Genomic DNA, 23,592 nt, shown 5'->3' on the forward strand with positions numbered 1-23,592 from the left:
TGCCCTAAGCAGTTTTTTTTGTTGTTGTTGTTAGTTTGTGTAGAGTGTTTGTATAAGATTTCTCCCATTTACTCATTTTCTCATGTCATAAACTTTTCTTTTTTCTTTCTGTAGAACACAAAAGGCTGTTTAGCTGAATGTTCATGCTGCTCTTTTCCATGCAACAATCACATTACAGTGACCAGGGGCCGTCGAACTCCAATATTTAGTGCATTATATTCAAACAAATACAAGTCATTAATAACTGAACTGCAGCTCTCAAATCTCATTAGTGTTTACATATTCAAATATAGAGCATGTCTGCCGGGTAGGACATCAGTTAACACTCTAAAAATTGTCTGAGCGTAAAACAAAAAGTAAGACTTTATTATGTTTTATCTTAAGAAATATTTATAGTAAACATATTCAGTTCAATGCATCATAAAAGCACATTTTGTTCCCTGGCTAAACTGTGTTGTTAACTAAAACTAGATAAAATCAAAGAAAATATAAATATCAATTGAAGACTTTAAACTCAATTAACTAGCATACTGGTAACACTTTACAATGAGGTCTCCTTTGTTAACATGAGTTAATGCACATGAAGTTACTCTGATCAATATATTTTCATAGGATTTATTAAACTCTGGTAATGTTAGTTAATTAAAATACATTGTCATGTTAGTTCATGGTGCATTAACTTATGTTAACACTCTTTTCCTGAGATTGCCACTGAATTTTCCATTATTTATGACACGCTTCCCCACCATTTACAGGATTTTCTGACAATCTGTTTTTTCACTGTTATATGCTAGGGGGCGCTATTACGCATCTTCTGAAAGACAACAGAATCTCCAGATCAAAACACAGGAAAAGTAGAAGCACAAACAAGTGATAGAAGCATTGCTGACGCACATAAATGGGTGTGTAAAATATTTTTTTATTAAACTTACCCACAATCAAGTGGGTTTACTGGAAGCTAGTTATTATAGTTTATAAAGTTTAAATATGGATATTTTTCTTACAAAAACACATCGCTTCATTTCAGAAGGCCTTTATTAACCCCCTGGAGTCATATGGATTATTTTTATGATGGATGGATGGGCTTTTTTCGACTTCAAAATCTTGCCCCCCATTTCATTTTTGGGTGAGCTAACCCCTAAGATTTACATCTACATCTAAGATAGAGGCTGGAGAAGTGTTGTTGATTGTCAGTTCATGTCAACTAATGTTAACAAACTAAACCTTACTGTAAAGTGTTACTCTTAAATTAAACCTAAATAGAAATACTAAAAAAAGAGAAACTAAAACTCAAACTAAAATTATAATGAAAACTGAAAATATAAAAATAGAAGTGAATTCAAAATATAATTGTATAAGAAATACTAAAATATAGCCAACTGTAATAATGGAAGTTTGAAGGCTGCAGTGGGGGTAATAATGACTTAAATATTAATTAATCATATGAACTACTGTTACGGGACTGAAAGCTTCAGTACTCGTGGAAAAGAGCAGCCTGGACGTTCAGCAAAGTTTCACATTTTGTGTTCCACTGAAGAAAGAAGATCATACGAGTTTGCAACAACATAAGGTGAGAAAATGAGGGAATGATTTCTTTGACTCAAACCCATTCCTGAAAAGATGGGCTAGTGATAATCAAAGATCTGGCCACAGTCCTCTCACACTTAATGGATCTTTTGCAGTGGCTGTAAATGATGTTCAAATCCAAGACTGCACCATCTAAAACTCATTGCATCACTTCCCCCCTACGGCCCAGCCACTTCCTGTCTTATGCCACATAGGGTGTTTCCATAGCAACAGCAGAGGACACAGCTGCTCATTTTGAAGACAAGAATAGTACCAGGCAAGAATGTTGTGCACGTTTGTTTTAATGGTGATATTTACCACATTTTAGTGGCCTGGAATTATTGTAGCTGACAGTTCAGTCTTTGAACAATCAGCAGTTGAGTTTTTATTAACTTACATTAATAAAGATTAATAATTATTATGTTCACATTAATGCATTAATTAATGTTAACTAATGGGACCTTACTGTAAAGTGTTTCCATTATTAATATTTTGAATTCATTTTTATGTTATTTTATATTTTATCAATATATTGATATTGCAAGAAAACATCTAAGGTGTTCAAAATGTTTTTATCACGTTGCTATGCAGTTGCTAAGGGTGGTTAGAACACCATAGAGTGCAACATTCGGGTTCCAGAAGTAACTCCATTTTCTCCATAGAAAAATAGATTTTTAATGATAACTTATAAACCTTTGAAGACAGCTTAATTATGAGCTGCGAGGTTGTGTTTGCTTCTGAAGCCGTCAGCCTGGATTATTTCAACTTATTTTTTTAAATTATTGTGTTGAACAGCAAAATTTGTGGTGAAAAACTACATTACCCATGATGCTGTGCAGAAAATGACACCAATCAGAGTCAAAACAAGCAAAATGCGCCAAAATAGCTTTGCCCGCTCTAAGCGGGACGGCATGGGAGTCGGCACTCTAACAAGGAGGCTAAAGAAACGCAGTCTCTAATGCACCTCTTGAGATCTGGGAAGTGAGGTTTACATGCACAGCTCTTACTGGCCTACATCCGTTACACTCTCCCCCCTGAAGCTTACTCCCATCCGGGTCACGGCACCAACGTAACCCCTCCTGTTTGATCTACCTGCTCTATGGGAGTCAGGCGCTCTAACAAGGCAGCTAAAAGACCGCAGTCTCTAATGTCAGTCACCTCTTGAGATCAGGGAAGTGAGGTTTACATGCACAGCTCTTACTGGCCTACATCCAGTTCGGAGTAGTTTTATATTTCTCCATCTTTTTAACTCGATTATGCTGTTCGCAATGCTTCATGGGAATGTAGTTCTTTCCCTCACTAAAGCCGTTAAATTCACAGTCTTGTATGTTTGTATCAAATACTTTTTTGCTTTCAATCAAAGTTTGTAATGTCGTGATTAGTCTTGTAGCTGATTGGCTTGGTTCAAGGCTTATAACGCTTTAACAAAGACTTTTTTTTAAATCCCTATGGGAGAAATGAATGAAATAAATATCGTCAGAATCAACTCTGTTGAAAAAGTGGACGGCCGCTGTTGCGCTTTATAGCAGCTCCATCACAATGCACTCAAATGTATGACTGTAGTGGTGAGCTTTGTGCTTGTCTTTTATGGGATTTTGTGCCTGGCTTCCAAACTGATGTGATGATCAATATCTCCCTCTCACTGCAGGACTCGGTTATGTAACGCACTGGATGCTCCATTTGCCAACAGGCTCTTACAGTCTGATTATGAATCATCCCTTGGACTCCATTTCAAACACAACAAGTGTCTTGCTGTTTTTCTGTTTCATCCTCCATTTGGTCTTTTTTTCCCTCAGTGTTTCACCTTCAAACTCTTAAATCTCACTGTTTCTCCTTGTGTAGTCTACTGTACGTCCTTTACCCCAACGCCTTTCTCTCTCTCTCGGCAAAGATTAGCTCTTTTTTTAAGGTTAAATTTTATAAAAAGCGTCTTAAATTTCGGCCACACCATGCTCTGATTGGCCGGATGCTTCCTATTGTGACGTCCGTTTACCCGTCCAATCATGTCGATGGGCTCCTGTGGCCACTTTCCCGCGGCCAGAGACGACATTGAGATGTGTGTGAGTTTAAGCGTATATAAATAGACATTGACCTCCTGTCTAAAATCAGCAGTCAGGAAGTCATTATGCAAGAGCGAGCTGTTCTGTGTGTGTGTTCGTTTTGGGGTCGGAGTGTGTTAAACATGCATTTGTCTCTCTGCTGTTACACTCTTAATTAGAGCGGTTCATGGGCCTCCAAAGGTTTCGGTTCTGGAAATGACACTCGCTGGGGACGTGAAGTGTCAGTCAGCGTTTAATTAGACTGTTCATTCCCTTGATAATGAAATGTACGCGTGTGTGTGGGCGCTCAGACATATTACAGGTATAACCTTACGCTTTCTTTTTCTTTTGTATGTCTTTCTTATGAATATCGGACTGCTGCTTATTTTAATATCAAAGTGATTGTTTTTGCATCTTGCTTGGGTTCTAAATAAAATCGATTAAAGTTGCTGTGGATATTTACTGCTTTAAAATAATGTTATAAAACATCACCACTGAACCACTGAAACTGATATATTAAAACATATATTAAACTTTGTAGGTTTAAAGTTTGAAAGTTGAAAAGTATGTTCTATATAGTGTGACCTCCCAGATAGCAATATAGTGTCGGCCCACATATGGTCCGCAAACAATCCACATGTATCAGATGTGGGCCGGATCTGGCCACACTATGTTGCTGCCTGGGCTTCCAGCATCAATTGCGTCGCTTCAGTGGCATTCATAAATCCTTTCCCATGGCCTCATAGGATAGTAAAGTGTTACACTCTTCAGAATCTCGAGGTCACACTTTTCGCCTACTACTTTTTGAATTCGAACATACTACTCTTATGTTTTACTGATTTTCGCATGCTATATGGTCGGTTTATTATAAGCATGAGCTGCAGTTTTATCTTCTTCAAATACTCAAGCTCTTTAAAGCAGGATGCACTCTGATTGGCTGTCAATGTTTTTATTGTTCATTAACAAAAAAAAATCATCCTGAAAGTAATTCCACCTTTATCGTTATAGTTGTGTGGACTTTGCTATTCTTTTATATTTGCTTTACTCGTTACATCAAAAAGTAATCTGATTATTTAATGTATGTTACTTGTAATATTTTACTCGTTACATCAAAAAATAATCTGATTACATAATGCTTGTTTCTTGTAATGCATTACTTTACTTGAGTCGTTAGATCGAAAAAGTAACCTGATTATTTAATGTATGTTACTTAGATTACGTTTTGATGTAACGAGTAAAGTATTACAAGTAACATACATTAAATAATCAGGTTACTTTTTTGATCTAACGACTCAAGTAAAGTAATGCATTACAAGAAACAAGCATTATGTAATCAGATTATTTTTTGATGTAACGAGTAAAATATTACGATTATGTAATGCACATTACTTGTAATGCGTCACTGTAGTTGTTACATCAAAAAAGTAATCTGATTATGTAATGCATGTTACTTGTAATGCATTACTTTACTTGAGTCGTTAGATCAAAAAAGTAACCTGATTATTTAATGTGTTAATTGCAATACTTTACTTGTTACATCAAAAAGTAATCTGATTACATAATGCTTGTTTCTTGTAATGCGTAACTGTACTTGTTACATCAAAAAAGTTGTTATTTGTTATGCATTACTTTACTCGAGTCAGATCAAAAAGTAACCTGATTATATAATCTGTTACTTGTAATACTTTACTCATTACATCAAAATGTAATCTGATTATGTGATGCACATTACTTGTAATGCAAAAAAAGTAACCTGGTTATTTTAATGCTTTACTTGTAACATCGAAAAAGTAATCTGATTACGTAATACATGTTACTTATAATGGCTGTCAATGTTTTTATCGTTCATCTGCTGGAAAAAAACGTTCTGAAAGTGATTCCAACAATATCGCGTCTCTGTGCCGTTATCGTTATAATTGTATGGACTTTGCTATTCTTTTAAATTTATTTATCATAGTTATCTTTATTGTGATCAGGCCTTAATAGATAATAGTTCTATCAGATATTAGTTTTATTAACATGCTCAAAGAATGATAAAACATTTTCTTCAGTTCTATTTATTTATTTAGCTCTAACGTGACACTGACTGGATTGTAGTTGATTAAAAAAAAAAAGTAACTTATCCCTTTCACAAGGGGGGAATAATGTTGGCCACTTTTTACTTGTACCACAAGACATTTGACATTATCAGGACCCACAAATATTCCCCCACTGCATTACTATACATTATATTCAACATTATGTATAGTAGTTTAATGTAGTACTGACTCTAAAACTCTGTAAACTTGATTTTTTTTTCACACATTAATTTTCAGTTATACACAATACAGATTGTCACTTTCCACGATACATGTTGTTGCATTTTTGTATTGTGATATATTGATACACACCCCTACCTTTCATGTAAAGAGGTTACTACAGAGGACAGCTATTCAAAAAGCCATTATTTGCATATGCATGGGTTTTGAATGCACAGTTGCACATCACCCTCTACAGTGGACACTAGTACATCATCCTATACATTGCCACCAAGTGACAATACGTTGTATGTGGAATTGTTTTTCCTCCAAACCAAGATGGGAACAGACAGTTAGACATGGCAAATTATTCTGGAATATCTAATTTTCTATCCTAGGAAACTCTTGCAGGTAATTGTAACATCAAGTAACATCTAAGGTGTCACATAATTGTTACATTTTCCAAGTATTAATTTTAGATTGGGAGGAAATTCTGATCAAATATCTAAATTGGACATCATGCATCACTAACTATATTTCAGATACAATTAATACTATTACTGTGACTGTTGTTCTTGAAAATACTTCATCTGCAGTCACTTTTTTGCTTACTAAATGTATTAAATAAATGCATTTGTGTAATGCGTTACTTCACTCATAACATCAGAAAGTAATCTGATTACATAATGCATGTTTCTTGCATTGCGTTACTTGTTACATGAAAAAATAATACGATTACGTAATGCATGTTACTTGTGATGCGTTACTTTACTAGTAACATCAAAAAAGCAATCTGATTACGTAATGCTTGTTACATGTAATGTGTTACTTTACTGGTTACATCAAAAAAGTAACCTGATTATGTAATGTTATTAATTTTTTACTTGTAATGTGTAACTCCCAACACTGCTCATTTCAGATGAGATTGAAAACACCTGATCGCTAGTTTTTCCACAGACTGAAAACATCAATAGATCAATGTAGATTTCAGTCTGAGGTTTTCATAGAGAGAAGAGCTATGGTAGAAATCTGTTCATTTTGAACATAATCAGAAATATCAGCCAATACGGGTAAATCGATGTACTCTGTTAGACTGGATGGAGTGTGAGCGTTTTCTACATAGTCTGAGTTGAGTTTCCACAGAGTCGTATCTCCACCAGGGGCGCGTTTCCCGAAGCGAACTATGGTCGCAAGTTCGGTCGTTACCAATAGAGTTCAATGGGACTTACGACCATGGTTCACCAACGATGCTTTCGGGAAACTCACCCCGGATCTTTGATGGAATCACATCCTCATGTTCTGATATCAGACACGCAATGTTCAACTTGTATGAAGTTCTTCTCCTGTTAGTCGAACAGGGACAAACTCAATTGCGTTTGCAATAATTAAAACTGTATTATATATTTTTTGTATATATTTTATAGTTTTCACATGATTTTTAATAATTTTATTCATCGGTTTGTTAATTATACACAGTATTACTGTATAATGTTTAAACAACAACAAAAAAAAGTCTTGTTTTTCATGCCGTAACAACAATAAATACAATAACAATAAATCTTGATTGATGTTGTCATAATTAAACACAAGCATCTATTTATTCATTTATTGGTCTTGACACTGATTAGGTTTACTTGTAATTGATAAACAGACACTTAAGTTACACATTTATAAATGTTATTTATATATTTATTGTTCCTACTTGACCCTGACTGGGTTTACATGTAATTGATAAATACACTTTTAGTGTTTAGAAGTTACAAATTATTTGATTAATATTTATTTAATTATTTATTAAATTTTAGTATTAGTTTTTCGATCAGTGGGATTCTGCGGGTCTTTCTGATAACACTGTCTCCCGCTCATTTGGAGAAGTTTTCCATGTCTTATCTCGTTGACCGTTATTCCAGGAGTGGATTCCAGAGCCAAGGCCTTTTATGGAGTGGTAAGGGTGTCCAGCTGACCCATAATGCACTGCATCTGCTCTCTAAATGAGACCCGCTCACAGCAGAGACGGTCTTCTCTCCTCTGCCCGTGAGCCCATGGCTTCTCTGAGCACTTCTTCAGCCTCGTCGTTCCAGCGCTCGTCACGGTACAGCACGAGCACCGTCAGGTCCTTCAACACCGACTCCCTCCACCCCAGACTTCACAGTCAGTTTGGAGAAGAAACATCCATCAGCTCCATCACAAACGGGTTCGAACCCGAGTCCTTCAGCTGTTGCCATGGTGATGCACAGGATGAGTCATCCTGGGGTGAATCCTTTGGAGGGTATCAAGGTAATCAACTGTTTAATAAGTTACCACAGAGATCAAGAGTCTTTTATGGGTTACCAAGGTAAACAAGTGTTTTATAGGTTACCAAGGTGACCGAGAGTCTTTTGGAGGTTACCGTGGGGACCAACAGTACCAGAACACCCAAGGAGGAAACCAGGACAACTGGATCCTCGGAGATGACATACAGTGTAAGTGAGGAGAACCCATTTTTAATGCATAATGTAAAGTCCACCTGGCAATAGAAAAGCATTGGAATTAAAGAGCATGCAGGTACTGTAAACTGATCTCAGTTCATTTATTCTCTGAGAATCGTTTCTGAGTTTATTTCATTATGAGACTTGAGCCCTTGGAAACAACTGAGATATTAAAAAGTTTTGATTTGTTTCATTTCAATGTTCTTTCCAATGAGTTTGGAGTAGAGTGAGTAACAAAACACACTAGAGAGCATTAACCAGCACTCAGAGCCCGAACTAACCAGAAAAACACTGACGTACAGCTGCTGTGAGACCTCAGAAATGAGAAATCAAAATTATATTGTGCACTGCAAGAAAAGAAAAAAAAAAAAAAAAAAAACTGAAGAAAAACGGGAAAAGGTACAGGTAATTTTCTGCCAGGACATAATCTATGAAGTTTACAGATATTTCCTTTAACCATAAAACACAATACAATTCATAATCCACAATATGGGTAAAACACCTGTGAACACTTAAAAAACTTTTGTTAACTCCTTATGTACTTGAAAAGTATCATTTTCTAAATAAAAACTGTTCTTGCAAACAGTATTAAGTAAAAGTCCACTTAAGTGCACTTAAAGTGAGTGCACTTTTGTTGACTGTTAGCATGTTCAAGTGCACTTAAAGCTAGTACACTTTCACAACTTTTTCTTAACATACTTAAGTGCACTTACAGCAAGTACACTTAACACACTTAAGTGTACTTAAACCGAACACACTTTCATGATTGTTTCTTAGCACACTTAAGTGTACTTAAAGCAACTACACTTAATAACTGTTTATCACACTTAAGTGGACTTAAAGTGAGTACACTTTCATGATTGTTTCTTGGCACACTTAAGTGCACTTAAAGTGAGTACACTATTGGTGACTGTTTCTTAGCACACTTAAGTGCACTTAAAGTGAGCACACTTTCTTAGCACACTTAAGTGCACTTCAAATGAGCACATTCTCTTTTAAAAAGTGCTCTTTGTAATGTCAATTTAAGTTTTATTTTGAAGTACATTTTAAATCATTACATTTTAATAATCTTTTGTTGTGCATTAAAGAAATACACTTATTTTGATCTTGACTAACATATAAAGCACATGTGAAGTACTCTATTACAAATATACAGTACTTAAAAACATGACATCACAACCAAAATCAATATGCAAAATTTCTTCATATTAACACCAACATATTTTGTGGACTTTTGTGGGTTTTAAAACCACTGGATCGACCAATCAGCATCCACAACCACAACTATCTGTTTTATAGCCTGTTGAGTAAAGCTACACATTTGTATAATTTCCTAAGAGACTTCATTTAATGAGCCTCTGCATGTAGGCTACAGCGCATATTTATTTCTCACCAGTGTCTCTATTTCAGCTGGCGGCTCTGGCGTGGGCGTGGTCCGGGCGATGGGGAACAGCTACTTCCTGTCAGCAGACGTCAGCGGGTTCGAGCCTCATGAAGTGGTTGTGGTGGCGTATAATCAGAGTGTGGTTATTCATGCGGAGAAGGTGTGTGTAATATACAGCCCTTGTGTTAAAGAAGCGTGCTTAATGTGTACTTGTAGTGTACTTCAAATCTTAAAAGTATATTTTTATAGAACTGTAATTGCAGATAACATAATCTTTATGAAATAAAATGCCACTTAAGAGCACTTAAAGAGAGTATACTTTCATGACTGTTTCACTTAAATACACTTTTAAAAACTTAACTTTGTAATAATCTCAAGTTAAAAGTCTTTTAAAGTTATCAGTTTATAGAAGTTAACTTTTGTCATGTAAAAGTACACTTATTTTGATGTGTTACATACTAAAGCACATGTAAAGTACTTGATTGTAATTGTAACTGTAGTTCTGTATTAAATTGAAAGTTAATATATTTTAAATGTACTAAATTGCAACTTTATTACAATTTTTGTGATTACAAATTTATTTAAAAATTGACTTAAGCTTTTATGTAATTTCTATTGAAACTTTTATTTTAGTTGAACATAAATGCTTGTCAGTTCATTCAGCTGTAGTCTACACATTGACCATACTGTATTTCAAAGACAGCAGAATTATGAAATTAAAGAAGTCCTACTTAAGTGGGTCCGAGGCTTTTGCATTTAATATTAATTTAATCATTTTCTTTTAATTACAAATAACATTAATATCAAATAACAACTTGTTCTTTTCATCAAAGAATCCTGAAAAATAAAATCCATCACAGTTTTCACAAAATATGAACTGTTTTCAACATTGATAATAATCAGAAATGTTTCTTGAGCATCAAATCAGCATATCAGAATGATTTCTGAAGGATCATGTGACACTGAAGACTGGAGTAATGATGCTGAAAATTCAGATCTGATCACAGGAATAAATTACACTTTAACAGATATTCACATAGAAAACAGCTGATTTAAATTGTAATAATATTTCAGAATTTTTACTGTATTTCTGATCAGATAAATGCACACTTGGAGAGCAGAAGAGACTCTTTCAAAAACTTTTAAAAATCCCAAACATTTGAACCAGACTGTCTTTTCCATCCCTGGTTTCAGATGGGAGCAGATGGGAGTGTTGCAGGCAAGTTTACCCATAAGTCTGTGCTGCCAGCAGACATGGACCCTCTGTCTGTGAGCAGTAAGCTGACCGCAGAGAGGTTGTTGATCATCAGCATCGGCCGGATCCGTGACCCCTGTCTTCAGCTTTGAGCTTTGACCTCTGACCTTCTGTGATCTCAGACTGAGAGATGTTCCTCCTCTCTGAAGTGTCGTTCTACAGACTCAAAGTCCCCCAGAGTCAAAACACGAGGTCAGGGAGGATGTGTGCTAAATCTCAGTTTAGTACGATTTATTAAGTTAATCACTCTTAGAAGACCGTCAGGTGCTTCATATACATCATGGGATCATTTTATGTATTGTTTTAATTTTGGTATTTTAATTACATTTTATGAATTAAACAGCTCGTAAACATACTTTAATGGGTTACTTCAATTTTTTTAGTGATAAACATGAAAGTATTATGCAATCATTTATATAGAACCTGTTTGGTATAAGGAGTTCTTTAGAATAGAGTCAAGAACCCTAGAGTTCTATTTAGAACCTTTTTTCTAAGAGTGACACTCTTGATTTCTACTGTTTACACAAGGAATATTTCTAACAGTGTTTTTAGTAAGCAGTGAGAAATAAAGATGATCACAAACAGAAGATGATGTTCATCTGAGGACAACATAAACACTGTAGTTATTTGTGACTCTACTGTATATTCACATATCACTTGCATATTTCATGAAAAGGCTTTAGTTGACGCCAAAAAACATTTGGTTTTCACATAATGAACCTGAACTTGAATTTACAAACTCTTCCATGAGTGGATGAAACCACTAATTTGATCTTTCTTGAGAGTTTCTTCTCTGATGTTTTCACAGTTTTGTGTGACAGTAAGTTATAAAATACATCTAAACCTTGAGATACATGCACTGGAAAAAAATATTAAGATTATTGGAGTATGTTTTACAAGAAAACCCCATTTTGTTTTATTCTATTTTAATCTAATTTCATGTTTAATTCCATGTGTTACTTGCTGTTTCTTTGTCATTATGTGTGAAATTTACTAACAATTTCTGAGTAAAGATTGTAGAAAAGTATCAGGAAATTTTAATTCTGAAGTGAACTAATCCTTTAATCCTTGTTTTCTGAAAAATTCAAGTCATTTTGCTTCTCCATTAAATGTATCGTGATTTAAGAATGTTTAGATATTTGAAACAAGACAAAAATACTAAATCATTTTTTTGCAGTGTAACTTTAAGGGTTAAAGCTAGAGGGTTAATGACAGAGTCTCTCACACATTGCTAATCACTAAAGACGACATTTCTAATGATATTGAGATTTGTTGCTCATTTATGACAGATGGGATATTCCTCTGAGTGAACAAGCGTCCCGCACCTGAAACTCACTCGGGGGCTTCATAACCTACTTAACAGAGCGACAGCCAATCACACGATCGAAGAACAACACAACCAATCGGAACGCAGACGCACAAAACTACGAGAGAAAACAGCTCTGAGAGCCAGAGCACATGCTGTTTATCTGGAAACACACAAGACAGAGTGGAAAATGTGTCAAATTCACAGCAGTCTGAATGTTCTCATGTTAAAATCTCTTTATTTATCCCTGATGTACAAAAACTTTTTGTTCTATTGCAGAGCTTGATTTCTCTCTCTCGGAAAACAGCAGGAGTTTTGCTGTTGTAGTTATTTCAACGCTTGCTAAAAATTCAAGAAACTCTGAGAACGGGCCGGATCTGAAGAGTTACACTGTAAACTGAATGTGAATGTTAATATTTCTTACAAGTTTTTGAACTAACACTGTTTTTTTTTTGTGGCAATGGAATGTTTTTGGCCCTCGCAGAGTTTCTAGAGCTCTACACTGCGAAAAATGATTGGCTTGGTTTGTATTTTTGTCCCGTTCTTAAATCAAGATACATTTACTGAAGAAGCAAAATGATTTGAGATATTAAGTCTTGCTTATTAAAAAAATGGATCAAAATGAAATGAGTTTGTGCTTAAAACAAGGAAAATATCTGCCAACGGGCTCAGAACAATAACCTTGTTTTCCTTTTGAAGTTTATTTTTTATTTTTTTTCTCAGCACAAACTCTTTTTTTCAGTAAACAAGACTTAATATCTGAAGTCATTGTGCTTCTCCAGTAAATGATCTTGATTTAAGAATGTTTAGATGTTTGTACTGTAAACAAGACAAAAATACTGAGCAAGAACAACATTTTTCGCAGTGTAAAAACATCAGCAGACATTAGGAAACTATCAGACACACAGCTCAGCTCTTTTCTTTATAAAAATATGGTTATCTCCCCACAAAGTCATTAATTCTGGTTACTAATGAAAAAAAAAGGGAAAAAAATGTTATTGCACAAATACATTATCTTCCAATTACTGAAAATAATGACAATAATATCAAAAATAAAATCACTTGATCTACTTTGATGATCACATGTAAGATTGTTAATAAATATGATTCTCAGAACAACATATTCTAACACATGAAATGAAATGGACCACCACAACATGAAATAAAAACACAAGAGATCATGATTTGCTCTTTTGGTCCAGAAAAACAAGCCACTTACGGACATAAAGGAGTGTTTCTGACAGTACTAGATAAAAGTCATTTCAGAGATGATACTGGCACCATTTTGTAGACTCCATAAGTCCATCAACACAAAACAATCCCACGTTTCCACAGAGTTCTGTCCAACCAGTACATATTGTTGGAAAGAGTCTGAATTTTGCATCTTTATATCACACAACAGGAGCAGGAGGCAAAATGACAAAATAAAAGAACAAATAAATGGCAAAAAGAAGAAAATATTTAAGTTAACATGATATTATAAATATATTAAAATCTGTAAATCTACATGAATCAACACAAAAATAAGCCTCTCCTCCAGCGGCGAACAGATTAAAGCTTATTGGTCAGTTAAGAATCAGAATTAAATAAATTCAATTCAACGATCAGCTAACGAAATGTCATGAAACACTTAGAAATCACAACAAACATTTACAACAGTGAATAAAACTCTCTCAGATTCACTTCTTGTTCTATTCGGCTGTTGTTCGTAGAAACGCATGAATACATTTGCAGGTGAATCTGACAAAACCTGTCAAGAGCACGACTGTGTCTCATTAAAAGAGAAATATGAAATTATGCTAAAACTTTATGCATTATAAAAGGTATTTAGAATGTATGTTACAATGCATTATATCTTTTCATGAATCATTGTGATCAAAATTAAAATGCTTTATAATATTAGCAGATCCCATGTTACATCTGAAACGTTTGTTTTAATGCATTTTACTTTCTAAAGGTGCGTTCAATTAATGAATAAGCATTATAATGTTTTATACCCATGGTTACAATTATTCATGACATCATACAATGCATTATAAGGCATAAATAATGCATTCAAAATACTTTTATAATGCATTATATATAAAGGCTTTAAGTATATAATATTTAGCATGAATAAAATGTATCCTACTTTAAGGACCATTAAGATTTTTTTGCATTAAAAATAATTATACACCAAATTATTTGTATTTTTTTAATGCAGTTTTTGGTATTTTTTATTATTCTCATCTAAATTCTCATTACAGAAATTTGTATTTGTTATTTTTGATGCACTTTGTTACTTTTTTAAATTATGACTATTTTAACTTAAATTCTCATTACAAAAAGTGTGTAATTATTATTTTTTGATGTACTTTAATGTTTTTGCATCTTTTATTATTATCAGTGATGATTTTCATTTAAATTCTCATTAGAAAAAACAAAAAACAACGACAAAAAAGAAAGTACATTAAAAAAAAATTACGACTATAGTGCATAAATACTTATGTCTTGGTAATGAGAATATTTATGAAAATCATCATTGAGAATTACAAAAAACTCAAACATATCCAAACATATTGTAATACAAATTTAGAGGAAAAACATGAAATTTCTAAACCTCACAACACTAAAAAAATCTTAATGGTCAATTGCTGAAAACATTGATTTTTGTTGTTAAACATGAGCTGATCTTGAGAGGTTTTGTGAAATTCACCATCAGTCATCAGAGATTTTTTAAAAACAAAGTTTCTGCCAGAGAGAAAGATTGAGACGGAGAGAGATTTGACAGTCTGACGTGTGGAAGATATGACATGGTTTCTCATAAACAGATAAAATAGTGTTCTCATCTATCGCAACACGAATCACATGGGTTCCTGTGGCTTTAAGTGCTAAACCGTTTATGTTCTCCTGGATCAATGGAAAACAGTGGGAAAAATTAGTGGTTATTACAAAGCAAATATTGTTAAGTTCTCACACAATGAAAACTCTCACCGTTAGTTTGTATGAGTAATAATATTGTCAGTTCAAATGTTATGGTTGAGTTCTGACTGTGACTGATTTCATAGTGCAAACATGCTAAAGAGAAACGGTGCCAAATCCATCAGAAAGGCACGTTAGTGTCATTTTCAACACAGAAACCCATAAAAAGTGCGCATTCTTACATAAGAGTATCAAAGCGCAATGAGTCGGTTCTGCTGCGTTGGCGAGATTTGCTGCTTGTGACCAGATAACATACAAACACTTTGGCTTGAAACAGAAACTAAATCTCCTTTTGAGGAGGAACAGAGGCCACCAGCAAAAGAGAGTTTTCAAAAAGTGAAAAGAAATCACTCCCACTCCGTCTCGTTCTCTCCATCACTCTTTCTCTCTGCCCCCTCCTGCGCTCCGCCTACACCGCTCACATCCGCTCTTTATTTAGAGGAGCATTTAATGCCCACAGACATGAAAGACGACAGATGAAGCGTCCAAACTGATCTTGTGTATCACATCTTTTTGTAACACTTTACAATAAGCTTTCATTTGCTAACATTAGTTAGAACTCACATTAACAAATGTTAATAAATGCTGTGAAAATACACTGCTGTTGTTAACAACAGAAACCTTACTGTAAAGTGTTATCACATTTTTAAAAAAGTGACTGAAAGGTAACATCTGTCTCACAAACACGCATATAAACACACACTGTACAGGCACACACACAAGTCTATTTGGTCCCCAATTCTCCAAATCTAGTGTAGGAAGTAAAGACAGGAAGACCTGAAAGCGAGCGGAGAATCCGGCCAATAAAAAGACTGTTTTGGATGCTCATCTATAAATAGTTTCCGTGCGGTCACTGGGACTTGTCGTCGGAGTCAGAGGTGTTTGGTTGATGTTCTCTGGGCAGCGTGAGGCTGGTGTGACGGTCCCACAGTTTGTGGAGTTCGGTGGCTTCGCTTTCACTGCTCGTGCCGCTCGTCCCGCTGTCTCTGAAGCTGGCCAGAGGGGGGCGCACTTTCACGCCCTTCACCGTCATGGAGCCCTCGATGGCTTTACGCAGCTACAACACAAACGAGAGCTGGTTACCAACTGTTCAGAAGTGCCATACATTTATTCAGCAGTGTTATTTTACTATTATATATACACTTGCGGAGCACTGCGCATGACATGTGGACAAAAATACGTACACTGTGGCCACAAATGAACGATTCTTTCCATGACTTATCAATACATCAGCATGTTTTACAAATTCGTTCCATCGTTTTAATAAATCGTATGCATGATACAATTCCTTCCTTCGCTTTACGAAATCGTGCACACAATATCATTCGTTCCCTAGTTTTACTAAATCATTCTCACGATATAATAATTTTTCGTCCTTTTACTAAATTGTGCGCACTATATAATAATTTGTTCTCTTGTTTTACTAAATTGTGCACACTATATAAGAATTCATTCACTGTTTTTTACTAAATTGTGCGCACAATATAACAATTTGTTCTCGTTTTACTAAATCGTTCTCGAAATATAATAATTTGTTCCCTTGCTTTACTAAATTGCGTGCACTATATAATAATAATTCATTCACGTTTTTACTAAATTGTGCGCACAATAACAATTCGTTCTCGTTTTACTAAATTGTTCTCGCGATATAATTTGTTCCCTCATTTTACTAAATTGTTCTCACAATATAATAATTTGTTCCCTCATTTTACTAAATTGTTCTCGCGATATAATAATTTGTTCCCTTGCTTTACTAAATTGTCCTCGCGATATAATAATTTCTTCCCTTGCTTTACTAAATTGTTCTCGCGATATAATAATTTGTTCCCTTGCTTTACTAAATTGCGTGCACGTTATAATAATTCATTCACGTTTTTACTAAATTGTGCGCACAATAACAATTCGTTCTCGTTTTACTAAATTGTTCTCGCGATATAATAATTTGTTCCCTCATTTTACTAAATTGTTCTCACGATATAATAATTTGTTCCCTCATTTTACTAAATTGTTCTCGCGATATAATAATTTGTTCCCTCATTTTACTAAATTGTTCTCGCGATATAATAATTTGTTCCCTCATTTTACTAAATTGTTCTCGCGATATAATAATTTGTTCTCGTTTTACTAAATTGTCCTCGCAATATAATAATTAGTTCCCTCATTTTACTAAATTGTGCGCACTATATAATAATCTGTTGTCTTGTTTTACTAAATTGTGCGCACTATATAATAATCTGTTGTCTTGTTTTACTAAATTGTTCTCGCGATATAATAATTTGTTCCCTCATTTTACTAAATTGTTCTTGCGATATAATAATTTGTTCCCTCGTTTTACTAAATTGTTCTCGCGATATAATAATTAGTTCCCTCGTTTTACTAAATTGTGCGCACTATATAATAATCTGTTCTCTTGTTTTACTAAATTGTTCTCGCGATATAATAATTTGTTCCCTCATTTTACTAAATTGTTCTCGCGATATAATAATTTGTTCTCGTTTTACTAAATTGTCCTCGCAATATAATAATTAGTTCCCTCGTTTTACTAAATTGTGCGCACTATATAATAATCTGTTCTCTTGTTTTTACTAAATTGTTCTCGCGATATAATAATTTGTTCCCTCATTTTACTAAATTGTTCTTGCGATATAATAATTTGTTCCCTCGTTTTACTAAATTGTTCTCGCGATATAATAATTAGTTCCCTCGTTTTACTAAATTGTGCGCACTATATAATAATCTGTTCTCTTGTTTTACTAAATTGTTCTCGCGATATAATAATTTGTTCCCTCATTTTACTAAATTGTTCTTGCGATATAATAATTTGTTCCCTCGTTTTACTAAATTGTTCTCGCGATATAATAATTTGTTCCCTTGCTTTACTAAATTGCGTGCACGTTATAATAATTCATTCACGTTTTTACTAAATTGTGCGCACAATAACAATTCGTTCTCGTTTTACTAAATTGTTCTCGTGATATAATAATTTGTTCCCTCATTTTACTAAATTGTTCTCACGATATAATAATTTGTTCCCTCATTTTACTAAATTGTTCTCGCGATATAATAATTTGTTCCCTCATTTTACTAAATTGTTCTCGCGATATAATAATTTGTTCCCTCATTTTACTAAATTGTCCTCGCAATATAATAATTAGTTCCCTCGTTTTACTAAATTGTGCACACTATATAATAATCTGTTCTCTTGTTTCACCAAATTGTTCTCGCGATATAATAATTTGTTCCCTCATTTTACTAAATTGTTCTTGCGATATAATAATTTGTTCCCTCGTTTTACTAAATTGTTCTCGCGATATAATAATTTGTTCCCTCATTTTACTAAATTGTTCTTGCGATATAATAATTTGTTCCCTCGTTTTACTAAATTGTTCTCGCGATATAATAATTAGTTCCCTCGTTTTACTAAATTGTTCTTGCGATATAATAATTTGTTCCCTCGTTTTACTAAATTGTTCTCGCGATATAATAATTAGTTCCCTCGTTTTACTAAATTGTGCGCACTATATAATAATCTGTTCTCTTGTTTTACTAAATTGTTCTCGCGATATAATAATTTGTTCCCTCATTTTACTAAATTGTTCTTGCGATATAATAATTTGTTCTCGTTTTACTAAATTGTCCTCGCAATATAATAATTAGTTCCCTCGTTTTACTAAATTGTGCGCACTATATAATAATCTGTTCTCTTGTTTCACCAAATTGTTCTCGCGATATAATAATTTGTTCCCTCATTTTACTAAATTGTTCTTGCGATATAATAATTTGTTCCCTCGTTTTACTAAATTGTTCTCGCGATATAATAATTAGTTCCCTCGTTTTACTAAATTGTGCGCACTATATAATAATCTGTTCTCTTGTTTTACTAAATTGTTCTCGCGATATAATAATTTGTTCCCTCATTTTACTAAATTGTTCTTGCGATATAATAATTTGTTCCCTCGTTTTACTAAATTGTTCTCGCGATATAATAATTTGTTCCCTTGCTTTACTAAATTGCGTGCACGTTATAATAATTCATTCACGTTTTTACTAAATTGTGCGCACAATAACAATTCGTTCTCGTTTTACTAAATTGTTCTCGTGATATAATAATTTGTTCCCTCATTTTACTAAATTGTTCTCACGATATAATAATTTGTTCCCTCATTTTACTAAATTGTTCTCGCGATATAATAATTTGTTCCCTCATTTTACTAAATTGTTCTCGCGATATAATAATTTGTTCCCTCATTTTACTAAATTGTCCTCGCAATATAATAATTAGTTCCCTCGTTTTACTAAATTGTGCACACTATATAATAATCTGTTCTCTTGTTTCACCAAATTGTTCTCGCGATATAATAATTTGTTCCCTCATTTTACTAAATTGTTCTCACGATATAATAATTTGTTCCCTCGTTTTACTAAATTGTTCTCGCGATATAATAATTTGTTCCCTCATTTTACTAAATTGTTCTTGCGATATAATAATTTGTTCCCTCATTTTACTAAATTGTTCTTGCGATATAATAATTTGTTCCCTCGTTTTACTAAATTGTTCTCGCGATATAATAATTTGTTCCCTCGTTTTACTAAATTGTTCTCGCGATATAATAATTAGTTCCCTCGTTTTACTAAATTGTGCGCACTATATAATAATCTGTTCTCTTGTTTTACTAAATTGTTCTCGCGATATAATAATTTGTTCCCTCATTTTACTAAATTGTTCTTGCGATATAATAATTTGTTCCCTCGTTTTACTAAATTGTTCTCGCGATATAATAATTTGTTCCCTTGTTTTACCAAATCGTGGTCACAATATAACAATTCAAAAAATAAAAATAAAATCTGAAAAATAAAATGTATCACAGTTTCCACAAAAATATGAAAGAGCACAACTGTTTTCAACATTAATAATCATAAATGTTTCTTGAGCAGCAAATCATCACATTAGAATGATTTCTGGAGGATCATGTGACACTGAAGACTGGAGTAATGATGCTGAAAATTCAGCTTTGATCACAGGAATAAATTATATTTTACTGTATTCACATAGAAAACAGTTATTTTAAATTGCCATATTTTCACAATATTACTGTTTTTATTGTATTTTTGATCAAATAAATGCAACCTTTTATAAAAGAGATATATTTTCAGCTCAAACTCTCATGGTGTTTTTGTGTGACTGCTGAACTCTCACCTCTCTCAGCGAAACAACTCCAATAAGCCGCCCGATACTGGTGACGTAAGCGTGATCCAGACCCAACAGAGAGAAGATGGTGTGAGTCTGTCAGAGGCAAAGAGGTTCATTATGAAACATGATTTTTTTTTTTTTAATTTCTGTCTTTTAAAATAAATGAGTTTAATATCCTCTAAACCACAGGGATGCAACCCAAACACCTTTAGCTCTCAGAATTAAAGGCACATTTTTACTGTAGGAATCATTCACTATACCTGTAGCACCAGTACAAGCCACAATAAAACGCATCAAAAATATGCTTGTCTCGAATTAAGCAGAAAGAAAAATCAATCTCAAATATCACTAAGGAGATTGAACTTGCATTTCTGTAGAGAAATCAATATGCTATTAACAATATTAAATTATGAAATTATATTGTGCATTTTATACAGTATATAATCATAACAGGAAGTTAAATGGTTGATATTTCAGTTATGTTATCTGAAATGCATCACTTATTTATACTAAAAGCTTAAAAGTAAATCTGCATAGGACAAGAATTAATGATTACTACTCGGCTTGGTTCATGAATGAAGATATTAAAAATAATTCTTCTTTCCTGCATTTCACCACTGCTCTGGCTTGTTTCCTAATCTTGCTTTCTAATAAACCTGGCATCATATACTATGAATATCACTGGCACTGTAATAAACAGATTGCTGTGTTCCTCATTCGTAAGCTGCTTCAGATAAAAGAACGTGAATAAATGTAAATGAATATAAATTAGGTCATGTGACTGGACAGTATAGGAAGTATGTTACCTGGCAAACAAAATCAGCACCAAAAATAAATAAATAAACATAAATAAATAAAATTTTTGTTAACATATTTTGCAGCGCATAGCTAACTTGCATGTGAAATTAAGAACAAATTTCTGGCAACTGCAGCACATTTGCCACAAGGAACAAAACGTGAACAAGCAATAAATAAATAAATAAATAAAAGTTTACATGTACATAAATGCTAGTGTTTTCATGAAAAATGTTTTTGGTGCATAACATTGCAAGTGGAAAACATTACATTTATTGGAAAATGTACATTGATGATAAAATTCTGACCACAAATTTAATAAGTTTTCCACTTGAAATGTTCCCCAAAGTCTCATGCACCATGGACGCAAAATATGGAAAAAATTATTACATTTACTGGAAAACTAAATTAAATTGTGACCACAAAATTAAGTTTTTAAATGCAGTAAGTTTTCCACTTTGTTACCAAAAAAAAAAGTGTCGGGCACCATGCACACAAAACATGTTAACTCAAATATGAAGTGGCAAAATGCACAAAAAAAAAAACATGTCAATTCACTGGACAACTTACTACACTTAAAACAAAATTCTAACCAAAAATGTAGTAGTTTTTCCACTTGAAATGTTACCCAAAATATGAAGCACTGTGCACACAAAACGTGTAAACTCAAATATGAAGCAACAAAACGCACATAAAACATGTGAATTCACAGGAAAACTCACTAAACTTAAAACTTAATTCTGATCACACATTTCAAGTTTTCCACTAAGTAAGTTTAGTAAGTTTTCCACTTGAATTGTTACCCAAGTGTCATGCACCACGCACACAAAACGTGTAAATTCAAATATGAAGCGACACATTGCACACAAAACAGGTAAATGAGTAAATGAGTAAATGAGAGAAATAAAGGAGAGTGTGCATACAAGTATGGAAATGTGTAGGTGTATATGAGAATGAATGGACCACATTAAGTACATTCACCGCTGCCGGCAGGAGAGAATGATGCATGTGTGTGTGTGTGTGTGTGTGTGTGTGTACCACTGCAGAGTGAGTCTTAATAAACACTTCTCTGCTCTTGCCACAAGTGAGTTTGCAAAAGCAGAAGATAAATCCAGTGTCAGCATGTGTGTGTGTGTGTGTGTGTGTGCTGCACAAAACCCTTTATTAAAAATGTCAGCTCATATTCATATAGATGCTGAATGCGTGCGCACACACACACACACACACACACACACACACACACACTAGAGTGTGCAGCGTTTCGCTTTAACACCCATTCTGACCTTGTGCAGTGAAGTGCGTTCCACCAGCTGGAAGGGGGCGGGGTCAATCTTGCAGTTGTTGAAGTTCACCTGCTCGTCAAGCTGTTGCTCCTCCCACTCCTCAATCTGCATTCAGAAACATTTGCTTGTACTTACTTTTTTTTTGTATTCTTTAAGGTCATACAATAAGTAATTCATTAAGGTTTACAATAAGTAAATTTGTTAATGTATTAACTATAATGAACTAACAATGAGTGATATATTTTACAGCATTTATTAACCGTTGTGTAAATGAATAAATAATAAAAAACGTAATTAACTTATTACGTAATTAACATTAGTTAGTTAATAAATGTTCATCTTCATGTTAGTTCAACTAATGTTAACACAACCTTTGATGTTAAAATGTATTAGTAAATGCTGAGATTAACATTAAGATTAATAAACGCTGTAGAAGTATTGATTGTTAGTTTATGTTAACTAATGTTAACAAATAAAACCATATATTACAGTGTTACTATATTTTTTTGTCATTATATTTTTTCTTAATTTATTTAATGTTGCTTTGCACTATTTTCATTTTTCTCATTATTTACATTGAAAATTTAGCAAAAATTATTAAATAGACAATATAAAGTACATTCATTTTTTAATATATATATATATATATTCTCATTAAATTAAAAAAAAAGTAACACTACTTAACAGTTAACTAGTTGTATTTATTATTTTTTTATATTCAGCTGGATTTAAAAGGTAATGCAAAAATCTACTATGACAACTTGCACTTGTGAAAAAATGTGAAAAAGTTCATAAAACAACAGGTATCATAATTATCATAAACTTATTATGAAAGCTGCTCTGCATCTACAGATTTTGTAAGTTAACATGCACTTATTTCAGATCTGCACCATCCCTTCCAATCCGATTCAGACTGAGCAGAATCGGATCGACTGAGCTGTTTGCATGAAGGCTTTTCAATCAGACTGAGCCATCAAACCAGTTACTAATGGATCATTTGAGTGCATGTAAATGTATCTATAGGATTTCACGAATAGGTCTGCATGTTAAAATGTCCTCACCTCTCCAAGAGTCATGTCATCCTCTGCGTCTGGATCCTCCTGAAGA

The 23,592-nt window shown here is 33.6% G+C and overlaps 2 protein-coding genes across 3 annotated transcripts in view; one reads left to right on the forward strand and one right to left on the reverse strand.

Moving 5' to 3' along the window:
* The first annotated feature begins 7,849 nt into the window (after window positions 1-7,849).
* Window positions 7,850-12,077, forward strand: hspb12 (heat shock protein, alpha-crystallin-related, b12). 2 transcript variants are annotated; one of them, XM_067365480.1, is made up of 4 exons: window positions 7,850-8,119; window positions 8,197-8,304; window positions 9,707-9,854; window positions 10,889-12,077. In XM_067365480.1, exons 1-4 carry the CDS (start codon window positions 7,885-7,887, stop codon window positions 10,965-10,967), a joined length of 570 nt encoding a protein of 189 aa, XP_067221581.1. In that variant the 5' UTR covers window positions 7,850-7,884; the 3' UTR covers window positions 10,968-12,077. The 2 variants fall into 2 exon arrangements, with proteins under 2 accessions (XP_067221581.1, XP_067221580.1); XM_067365479.1 differs by having other exon boundaries at window positions 9,721-9,854; window positions 10,889-12,070.
* Window positions 12,078-12,462: 385 nt separating this feature from the next.
* clcn2b (chloride channel, voltage-sensitive 2b) overlaps window positions 12,463-23,592 on the reverse strand; it is a 71,595-nt gene continuing 60,465 nt past the window's right edge. Inside the window, exons 20-23 of the mRNA XM_067365477.1 lie at window positions 23,547-23,585; window positions 22,486-22,590; window positions 20,414-20,500; window positions 12,463-16,273 (exon numbers count right to left, since the gene is read on the reverse strand). Coding sequence (XP_067221578.1) covers window positions 16,067-16,273; window positions 20,414-20,500; window positions 22,486-22,590; window positions 23,547-23,585 — 438 coding nt within the window. The 3' untranslated portion in view covers window positions 12,463-16,066. The remainder of the gene's footprint in view (window positions 16,274-20,413; window positions 20,501-22,485; window positions 22,591-23,546; window positions 23,586-23,592) is intronic.

This window comes from Chanodichthys erythropterus, chromosome 17 (assembly GCF_024489055.1).
Source record: "Chanodichthys erythropterus isolate Z2021 chromosome 17, ASM2448905v1, whole genome shotgun sequence".
In the NCBI taxonomy this organism is placed as follows: domain Eukaryota; kingdom Metazoa; phylum Chordata; class Actinopteri; order Cypriniformes; family Xenocyprididae; genus Chanodichthys; species Chanodichthys erythropterus.

Coding starts and splice junctions, on each gene's coding strand:
- hspb12 (XM_067365479.1), top strand. CDS start 7,885: ATGGCTTCTCTGAGCACTTCTTCAGCCTCGTCGTTCCAGCGCTCGTCA. Junction 8,120..8,196: donor ATCCTTTGGAGGGTATCAAG/GTAATCAACTGT, acceptor AGTGTTTTATAG/GTTACCAAGGTGACCGAGAG. Junction 9,855..10,888: donor TGGTTATTCATGCGGAGAAG/GTGTGTGTAATA, acceptor CCCTGGTTTCAG/ATGGGAGCAGATGGGAGTGT.